This window comes from Theobroma cacao, chromosome 1 (assembly GCF_000208745.1).
Source record: "Theobroma cacao cultivar B97-61/B2 chromosome 1, Criollo_cocoa_genome_V2, whole genome shotgun sequence".
NCBI lineage: Eukaryota > Viridiplantae > Streptophyta > Magnoliopsida > Malvales > Malvaceae > Theobroma > Theobroma cacao.
In genome coordinates this window covers 30,210,856-30,221,049 of record NC_030850.1, presented here as the reverse complement: position 1 = coordinate 30,221,049, position 10,194 = coordinate 30,210,856, and the positions used below count along the sequence as shown (strand labels likewise).

The following is a 10,194-nucleotide window of genomic DNA, read 5'->3' as shown; positions in this document are numbered from 1 at the left end:
TAATTGGAGACCATGTGATTTATTGTAAATTATGATTTGAATTAAATGGCTTGTGATAAATTAGCATGATTGGCTGAATTTATACTTGTGTTGAAAAATATGAACTGTCTGTTTTGCCTTGATAAATTGGTTAGTAATGTAATTGTCATGCTATACCATTGAGATTTGATCAATTGGTGGATTAAAGATTAGCTACTGCAATGGCGAGGTTCCGTGAACCAATCTATTAGAGGGGCACGGTAAACTCCTTTATATTCTCACCTCGGTCGTAGAGGCGCGTAGGGTATCTCTTGAGGTGGGCTTTTTTAGTGCACTTCACGTTAACCACCACGTGAAGTGAGACTCAGTCAACGCCAAGGAACGATTGCTTTTTTTTCAAAATAAAAACAAGTTTTATGATTATATAAAATTTTTCACAGCCTTGGCGGACTCGGTTGGATACCCCTGGTCCAGGTGTTCCCAAGTACAGGATTTGGCATGAACCAAGTTTTGAGAAATTCACAAGCCATATTGATTATTTGGTTGGAATGAATATTCGTGTTGTGAGAAATTTGCTGAAATGAAGTATTTTTAATTGTTTCCCTTTACTCACCTTTAGATTATTTAGATAGTGTTTGTTTACTTACTGAGATTTTATAATCTCACCTTTTTTTTTTATCTCATCATTTCAGGCCGGGTTAGCCTGTAGATAGCAGACATCGTCGAGAACTATAGTTGGCCATACTACTTCAAAAACTGTAGGTTTACTGTCTTTACTACTTTAGTTCATTTGTAGGCCCACGTAGCACTATAAATTAAATTTCATACTTTGATTTTTCGTATTATAGTTTGTATAAATATATTTAACTTTTAGGCTACTAAAAATCATTTTCAGAATACTCTATAAATATTAATTTGTAAAAAAAAATACAATATTTGGTCGAATATTTTTATTTTATTTAAATGGTTATAATTCCATTTTAAATCACGTTTTAGACATTCAAATTTAATTTCGATTTCGAAATATGGATTTCTCGCTTAAGTACTACATTTTGGTCAAATTTGAAATTTTTGACGAAAAATGATCAAAATGCCCATGTGAAGTGAAATTTATTTTTCCACTGTTTTAAATCGAAAAAAAGCTTAAAAGCCTATAAAATACGACATTTGGCAACGATTAACCACAGGGGAGATAAGAAATTGATACGAAAGCCTTGCGAGGTCTCGATATGGTATTCGAGAGATGAGTGCCTATCTGGGACATCGCGGCGATTATCACGGACTCAAAGATGGTTCCGGGTCTTGAAAAGAGGTGTATATGGAACAACCTAAGGGGTTTGTCTTTCCTGGTCAAGAAAGGGAAGTTTGTAAGCTTGTAAAGTCCTTGTATGGATTAAAACAAGCGCCTAAACAATGGCATCAAAAATTTGATGAGGTTGTGCTAGCTAATGGCTACAAGATCAATCAATCTGACAAATGTGTCTAGAGTAAGTTCCATAATGGTAGAGGTGTCATCATTTGTTTATATATGGATGACATGTTAATATTCGGTACCGATTTGAAACAAATGGAAAACACAATAAGGTTATTGTCAAAGAATTTTGACATGAAAGATATAGGTATGGCGGATGTTATTCTTGGTATAAGAATAATAAGAGACAATAATGGCATAACATTGTCTCAATCTCATTACATCAAAAAGATTGTAACGAAGTATGGCAAGTCAAATTGTTTGCCAATGACTATGCCTTATGATTCTAATCTAAGGCTAATACCCAACAAAGACAAGCCAATAACACAAAATGAATATGCAAAGGTGATTGGATGCCTAATGTATGCAATGGTCTATACAAGGCCGGATATTGCTTTTACGGTTGGGATGCTAAGTCGATTTACAAGTAATTTGAGTAAAAAACATTGTTATGTTGTTCATAGAATTCTAAGGTACTTAAAGAGTACAAAGAATTATGGCATCTGCTATTCAGGTTTTCTTTCGGTTTTAGAAGGGTATACAGATGCAAGTTGGAACTTAAATAGAACGGATTACACATCCACGACTGGATGGATTTTTACACTTGGTGGGGTGTTGTGTCTTGGGGTTCTAAGAAACAATCTTGTCAAGCGAACTCCACCATGGCGGCTAAATTTATAACTTTAGCATCTGCCACCCAAGAAGCGGAATGGTTGAGAGATTTACTCTATGAAATTCCGTTGTGGCCTAAACCAATGGCACCAATCTTGATACATTGCGACAATGAAGCAATTGCATCAAAGGCATATAATCAAGCTTACAATGAAAATAGTCGATATATTGGACTTCGACATAGCATTGTAAGGTAAAGAATTAGTGACTGTATAGTCATTATAAGTTATGTGAGGTCTGATGAAAATTTAGCGGATCTGTTTACCAAAAGTCTTAAAAAGGACTTGGTTATAAAGACCTCAAGAGGGATGGGTCTCAATCCTATTTATTAAATCACCAATGGTGAGAGTTCACCTCGACGCTTGTGGCTGACCTGCAAGTCTTAGGTACTGACCATTCTACCACATGGTGATTGTAAGCACTAAATTATATTTTTCATCCCAAGGTGTATAGTGCTTGGTTCCCGTAATGTGTAAAGTAAGGTTCAACGAAAGTTCTTAATAGACTCATAACATATATATGTTGAAGTATTATAATTACGGGGTACTTTGATGGGGGCTACCTATATGAGTGGAAGTGCGGCTGCTTCTAGGAGCTAAAGGCTTGACTTTGACAACACTCATGAATGGATGCAAAACACATGGCCATAAACGTGTTGGCAAAACTAGATACAATGTGAGCAAGGAAGCTTGTGTGTGTTTAGTGGCCCGACTAGTCAATGAAGAATCAATGGTTCAATGCTTGGTCAACCACTCAATTCAGACTAGAACCAACCACACTCACTAAGTGAAGGTTCAAATATGCGGGATACCTTCATTTATGCATAAGTTTCCCAAAGTTGTTGGTATTTGAAAATTTTGAAAATGGTGGGAGATTGTTGGTGTATTTTCAAAATTAAAGATTATTTCACATGACAAAAAGCTATCATTAACTCAAAAGTTATGTCACGAAAAGTGACATAATGTGTCTATTAGATATAGACATGCTTTTATGTGAACAGTTATGTCTCTTGAAAAATGACATCCAAAAGTTACGAGACATGTTGAAAAGACACCACTGCTCAAAAGTTAAAGTGAAAAATTATTGTTTCAAGTTGTAACTCAAAAGTTATAATTTATGAGATGAATAATTATCTATTCATAAGATGACTATTGAAACAATAACTATATCTAAAAGTTGTGTTGATAAAAATGTAAAGATGCTTTTTAGACAAAGAGGTGTCTTTATGAAAAGATTGTGTCCTTGAAAAAGAAACACTTGGAAGCCTATATAAAGGGCCTGTTGCCAACTATTTTTGACATACCAAAAATTCAGAGAAAAAGCAAGAGCAAGAAAGTCAAGAGCAAGATAAGTGTTGTGTTCTTATAACATAAACACTAAAGTTCCCATCATCTACAAGATATTTCGAATTCCTTATAATCTACTTGTTGGAGAAAGTTGGTTCTAAGGTCAAACAACTTTGCAAACCCTCGGGTGTATCTATCGGTCTACTTCGTAAGTGCAATACGAAAGTTAGACGTTGGCTTCATTGTATCCTTGAGACTATTTGCATTATTCTCCTTTGCATACCGAGTGATGGAAGTGAAATAAGTCTTAAAGATAGACATCTATTTGAAAGGCTCGCCTTGAAGCCAATTTTGCCTATTCTTGAATACCGTATAAAAAGCCCCATTTGCACCAACATTTTTTTCATAATATTTCTTTATGTCTCTATATATTCTTTTTTGCCATGAATTTTCTAAAAAAATCTCCTTCCACATGAAAATATATTCATCTCTTTGATGAAATTCAAGAATATTGTTATTACCCTGAAAATTAATTAAGTTTTTGGCTTCTATTTCATAAATTTCATTTCATTTTCACTATTTAATTAAAATATTCAAATTCAAGCTATTAAAATGTTTTTGTGAGCACTAATAAAATTGAAGATGGTTTAATTAAAATATGACTATGAATGTAAAGATATGTTTAAGTGATGTTTAACAAAATAAATTTTAGATAACATGATACTTAAAAAAAAGAACTAAAAAATATTTAAAAAATTGAAAAAAATTCTTCTATTGCATTCAATTGTATTTATTTTTACTTTAAATTTAATAAGTACTTTATAATTAATAATTAATTAATTACTATTAATAAAAATATTACTTGTTATTTTATATACATGTGATGTTGATATAAAGCTTATGTAAAGGGTAAAAATGACATAAAATCATATCTTCATATTTCTTTTTTCTTTTTCAAAAGTAAGAGAGAAAAAGGAAAACAACCTATTTTATAAAGAAACAATATTTTTTTCTGAACAAGGAAAATATTATTTTAAAATGTTCTATTTTCTTGGTGGCATTTTCCCACGTGGAAGGATAGTGATGACCTAGCAAAAAAGGATGGTTCGATAGGAAAGAGGCATTGGGTCAATTTTTAAAATAGGGGAATACTAAGAGCGGTTTCTGAAGTAGCGAGAAGATGGTTGGACCTTGCCTTATTTCCTTCTTTTTCTTCTTCTTCAACTTGCTTCCATTCTCTCAAGCTCTCGAAGCTTCTCACTGGTCTATCAAAGGTGACTTTTTTTTCTCATATATTTTTCTTCCTGGGTATGTTTAGCTCAAAAAGCAATTGCTTTTGCCAATTTGCCCCACTTTTGCTAAGGGGTTGTTTCAGTTTGCACTGTTTATGTTTTATATAGACTGGAAAAATCAGTTGTGGTTGTAGTTTCTTGGTCTTTGATTTATTTATTTTTAAATATTGGAAAAGTTTATTAGACACAGTGGCAGAATTTTCTTCAGTTTTCTTCTTCATGCCCTTTATAAGTTGCTGCTTTTGTGCTAAATGATAAATCCTTTCTTTTTTTTTTTTGGGGGGGGGGGGGCGCGGTTGGGGTGGGGTGGGGGTTTGATTCAGGGTTACCTCTGGTCAGGAACATTGGTGAACTTCCACAGGATAATTATGGAAGAGGAGGCTTCTCCCACATAACTGTTGCCGGTTCACTTTTGCATGGGTTGAAAGAAGTACGGATACCCTTACTCCATTTGAATACTTACTTCTCTTGACTCTTTGAAATGTTTATAGTGATATTATTTTGATTGCAATATTGTTAGAGTATCATAATTAATGACATAGAAACCGCCAGTAAATTTATATGGTTAAGAGAGGTCTTACATAATAACCAACCTTATCCAAATTTAGTTTGTGATGTTTCTTCTGATATATAATCTTGCATTTTATAAATTGACCAACTTTTCTGAATATTCACAAACATCAGATAGAGTTAGCAATGAATAGTTCTAAGTTCTACTTTTATGTAGTAGGAAAAATGAATTTGTTGAATCTCTTTCTATGGATTTTATGTAAGACATTTTTGGGTTTCCACAGGTTGAGGTTTGGCTTCAAACCTTTGCTCCAGGATCGCACACACCAATCCATAGGCACTCTTGTGAAGAAGTTTTTGTTGTTCTCAAGGGGAGCGGCACTCTCTTTCTTGCCTCAAGTTCGCATAAGCACCCTGGAAAACCAGAAGAGCACTTTATATTTTCAAATAACACAGTTCATATCCCTGTCAATGATGTTCACCAGGTAAACTATTCTCCCATTAAAAATTTGTTGATGTGTAGAAACAGAGATAATTTTGTATTAGGTTTAGCCTGTAATAATTTGATGCAGTTATTGTTAATGGGGTCAATTACAATAATTATGATTTTTCTAAAACCTTGTAGGAACCAAGAATACCCTAACTATTTAGAAGAAAACTACAAAGCAAGTTATTATGAAGCTGTTAAATTTAAGTACGTTTAATCCACTTCTGGCCATCTATCTGGATCATTGAGACACTTCCCCACCAGTGAATCAACAATCCACGTAATTAGTTTAGTCTTTACTCTATAAGTTTGTTCAAGGTGCATTGCTTTTGTTTGCTCCTATGCTATTGAAGATGCTAATATGCCTTGAGTATCTAACCTCCTTTTCAACACTGGAAAACTTTCTCACTATTGATTCAATCTCATTTTCCGAAGTGATTGCCATTGACTTGGAGGACTGTTAATGTTGTCAATTTAATTAGGTATGTCCACTAAATGCAAGTTTGGAGGGTGAACTTGCATTTTCAAAAATGTCTAAACTATGTACCATGTATTCCTTAGATTGATGACCGTAAGAATTATAGTACAGAAAGAGAGAGAGGGACAAAACGCACACTCAGAGTACTTTGATGAATTTTGTGGGCTGCACACGCACACATACATAGACACAGCACTTTGACTAATGTTGCAGGCATCATGTTGCATCTGCAGTTCACCTTCACAAATCTCTACTTGTAAATATATCAAAATTGTTTATGGCAATTTATTAAACAGACATTCTTCATTTTCAATTGTTTGTGATCATCATTTCAGGTATGGAATTCAAATGAACATGAGGATCTGCAAGTGCTTGTAATAATATCTCGCCCTCCCATCAAAGTGTATGTAATTTTTCTTCAATTCTCTAGCATCAACATTTTTGCCACTAGTTAATGGATCTCTTATATTTCTGTTATCCATTAGAGAACCAAGGTTAGTATCTTTGGCTTCATCCCTCCAAGTGTTTGTCGGTTGAAACATTTGCATGGATTCTTTCATTGGTTAGTGGATAGTAGTTCCTAATGGCATCTTCAAGACCTTTCAACCAAATGGCCTGAGAGCACCAGTTCTAGGAGGGCTTTTTCCCTTTTTGGCTTTATCTTTTGTAATCTAAGCACCTATAACAGAGTACATCAGCATGGAAATTTACTTGATACTTTGAAGCTTAACTAGCATTCAGTTTTTTAAAGAAAAAGAAAGCAAAGGCAGGAGGTGTTGGAAACTTAAAGGGAAACCCATCCATCTTCCTTTTAAAAGCATGTAATGCTGCTGTCTCTTCCTCAACCTTTTGTAGATAGGTATATGAAAGCACAATCTACATATCTTTCCCTAAACATGATCTATTTCCATTATTTCTAATTGGTTAAGATTGCATAACGATTTTAGCATATATTCATTTAGTTATCCTATAACTATTGCATCAGGATTCCAACCCCATGATTGCATCTTGCCATTGAAGATGTGGCTTAAGAGGCTACGTGGTGAATAGAATTTACAGAGCAACCTTTAAAAATAGTTAATTATATAACTTGGAAACTGTATTTTGAAAAATTTCCTTGTATGTACTGGATATCCGGACCTTGTTTTCCAAGTTCTATGCTGTTCTTTTCCCTTCATCTCTTTTATAAATGCTGATGATACTTTCATTCTGTCCAAATTTGCATTTAGGTTTATATATGAGGACTGGTTCATGCCTCACACTGCAGCTAAGTTGAAGTTCCCGTACTATTGGGATGCACAGTGCTTTCAAGAACCTCAGAAAGATGAGCTTTAACTCTTGGCCACCCCTTTCCATGGTACTTACACATTGTCATGGGCACTTTTGTGGTGGACTCAAAAACTGTTTGATGTCATTTTCTCAAAGAATTGGGGACTAGGCAAATTGCTGATTTAATTTTGCAGACAATGAGCGAGAAAGAAGGCTTGAGGGCCTTGTAATTAAGTTTTCATGACATGTACCCTGCATTATAGTAAATGAAAATTTTTCAACGCTGATTTTGATGTTTATCCAATGCAAATGTTCAACAGAGGCATATGTCCGGAATCGGATCATTCATCTAACAAGAGAATAAAAGCTAATCCCACTTTTAAATCTCCTTTTTATCAGAAGAAAATATCAATTTAATAAATGCTTACCCTAATTTCCAAGGAGGCCGGTTTTTCTTTCTTCATTTTTGGGTATAGTTGATAATAAGGAATTAGCTAAGCATGTTGTCGCCCACACTTACAAAAAAAATGAAGCCCTGACTACAATTTTTCCCCTTCTCTTTTCTTGTGATACCTGTAACAGACAAATCCCAGAGCAGGTAAGTTGCTGAAGTAGCAAATTTTCTCATTTTAGGGAAATGGAGGAAGAAAAGAGTTGTTTCAGCTCTATGATTTGATTGCCTTTTATCACCTCTAGGATGATGCCTCCTTATTCGAACATAGTTCATCATATTCTCCGGCCTCAGGAAACCAATGTCAAAAGTTCCTGCTCGTTTCCAGTTCTTTACAGCTAGCCAGCCTGCTAATGCTCTACCATTTCAGCACCACGCTAATTTGCCTAACCTGGTCTCCCTAGCTAGCTAGCTAGCTACCTCTATGCTGTCAGAAAAAGAAAAATTACTCATGTATTGAATATGGTAAATCAAAATATTACTGTCCCACATTAACTTTTACTAAAATTCACATACTGAAAGAAAAGATTTTTATTTTGTATTAATTGCTGTAGTATATATAGTAAGCCATTTTCCCCATTGGCACCATCCTTATTTGATCTTAGATTATATTTTTGATAACATGCCAGACAAGCAGGCTTTCATTATTTGGAAAGATATGTTTTACTTTGACTAACTGACTTAAAAAGCAGCACAAAAATGCAAACAACTTCAATGTGTACACTAAAATGTCCTGTTTTTCTCTTTTCATTAAAGTTAGGAATAGAATATGAGAACCCAAAGTGGAAGGTGCACAGAAACATATACAGAAATGGAAAATAGGTTTTTGGTTTCATTTTATTACACTGGACCAAGTTTTTGTTTTACATTTTCAGTTCTTCCTTCCTATATTGTCCTTCCGAGGATTCTTCTCGTCCTCGCAATTCTCTACCAACCTCTCTCCTTCCCATCTCTTAATAAAATGAAAACAACAATTTTCAATCATTAGTTCCTTCTAACCTCCCCTAAACCTTCTCTTAACCAGCCTTTGTCAAAATGGCTGCCATTCTCTCTCCTCTTCTACCCTAATCCCATCCCCACCGTACCCTCTTCAAAACCTCCCATTGAAGGCAGGATGGCCTCTCTCCCCCTCCTCGGCCTCCTGTCTCTCATTCTCACCGCCACCGCCGCCACCGCCACCACCACCTCTGCCACTGGAATCCGCCATGGCATTATCCGAAAACCTTCTTCGGATGTCCCCGTATTCAGAGAGGCCCCAGCATTCCGCAATGGGGATATTTGCGGGTCTAATGCCTCGGACAGAATCCACATTGCCATGACACTGGATGCAAACTACCTCAGGGGCACCATGGCTGCTGTTCTCTCCATCCTGCAGCATTCAACGTGCCCGGAAAGCGTGGAGTTTCATTTCCTGTGGGGAAAGTACGAGCCTGAAGTGCTTGTGAGCATCAACTCAACCTTCCCTTACCTCAACTTCAGGGTTTACCGCTTTGACCCCAACCGTGTTCGTGACAAGATATCAAAATCTATTCGCCAAGCACTGGACCAACCTTTGAACTATGCCAGGATTTATCTAGCTGATATACTGCCAGCAGACGTTAGGCGTGTTTTGTACTTGGATTCCGACCTTGTTGTGGTGGACGATATTTTGAAACTCTGGGAAGTTGATTTAGAAGGAAAAGTATTGGCCGCACCAGAATATTGTCATGCAAATTTTACAAAATATTTCACGGACTTGTTCTGGTCAGACAAGGGTTTGGCTAGTACTTTTGAAGGAAGACATCCATGTTATTTCAACACTGGGGTTATGGTGGTGGATGTTGATAAGTGGAGGCAGGGTGGGTATACACAGAAAGTAGAGGAGTGGATGGCTGTGCAAAAGCAGAAGAGGATATACACCTTGGGTTCATTGCCACCTTTTTTGTTGGTGTTAGCTGGGAATATAAAAGCTGTTAATCACAGGTGGAACCAGCATGGATTAGGGGGTGATAACCTTGAGGGTAGGTGTAGGAGTTTGCATCCTGGGCCTATTAGTTTGCTGCATTGGAGTGGGAAAGGGAAGCCTTGGTTGAGGCTGGACTCAAGGAAGCCTTGCGTTGTTGATCATCTTTGGGCACCATATGATCTTTACAATTCATCAATTCAGTCTTTGGAAGAATAAGGGAGGGGGGGGGGGGGGGGGCGTGGGAGAAACCGGTAGAGGGGACTTTGCCTTCTCAGAGGAGTTAGAAGTGCGACAAGCGGTAAGAAATCAAAAAAAAAAGTTGGCAATTAATTTCTTTTAATATTTTGTTTGGTT

The 10,194-nt window shown here is 36.1% G+C and overlaps 2 protein-coding genes across 2 annotated transcripts; both read left to right on the top strand.

Annotated features, from left to right (window-relative positions):
* LOC18613420 (auxin-binding protein T85) lies at positions 4,517-7,748 on the top strand. Its single transcript, XM_007050639.2, has 5 exons — positions 4,517-4,682; positions 5,024-5,130; positions 5,495-5,695; positions 6,511-6,578; positions 7,405-7,748. Exons 1-5 carry the CDS (start codon positions 4,589-4,591, stop codon positions 7,508-7,510), a joined length of 576 nt encoding a protein of 191 aa, XP_007050701.2. The 5' UTR covers positions 4,517-4,588; the 3' UTR covers positions 7,511-7,748.
* Positions 8,798-10,063, top strand: LOC18613418 (probable galacturonosyltransferase-like 4). Its single transcript, XM_018113850.1, has one exon. It carries the CDS (start codon positions 9,010-9,012, stop codon positions 10,054-10,056), a length of 1,047 nt encoding a protein of 348 aa, XP_017969339.1. The 5' UTR covers positions 8,798-9,009; the 3' UTR covers positions 10,057-10,063.

Coding starts and splice junctions, on each gene's coding strand:
- LOC18613420 (XM_007050639.2), top strand. CDS start 4,589: ATGGTTGGACCTTGCCTTATTTCCTTCTTTTTCTTCTTCTTCAACTTG. Junction 5,131..5,494: donor TTTTGCATGGGTTGAAAGAA/GTACGGATACCC, acceptor GGGTTTCCACAG/GTTGAGGTTTGGCTTCAAAC. Junction 5,696..6,510: donor CTGTCAATGATGTTCACCAG/GTAAACTATTCT, acceptor TCATCATTTCAG/GTATGGAATTCAAATGAACA.
- LOC18613418 (XM_018113850.1), top strand. CDS start 9,010: ATGGCCTCTCTCCCCCTCCTCGGCCTCCTGTCTCTCATTCTCACCGCC.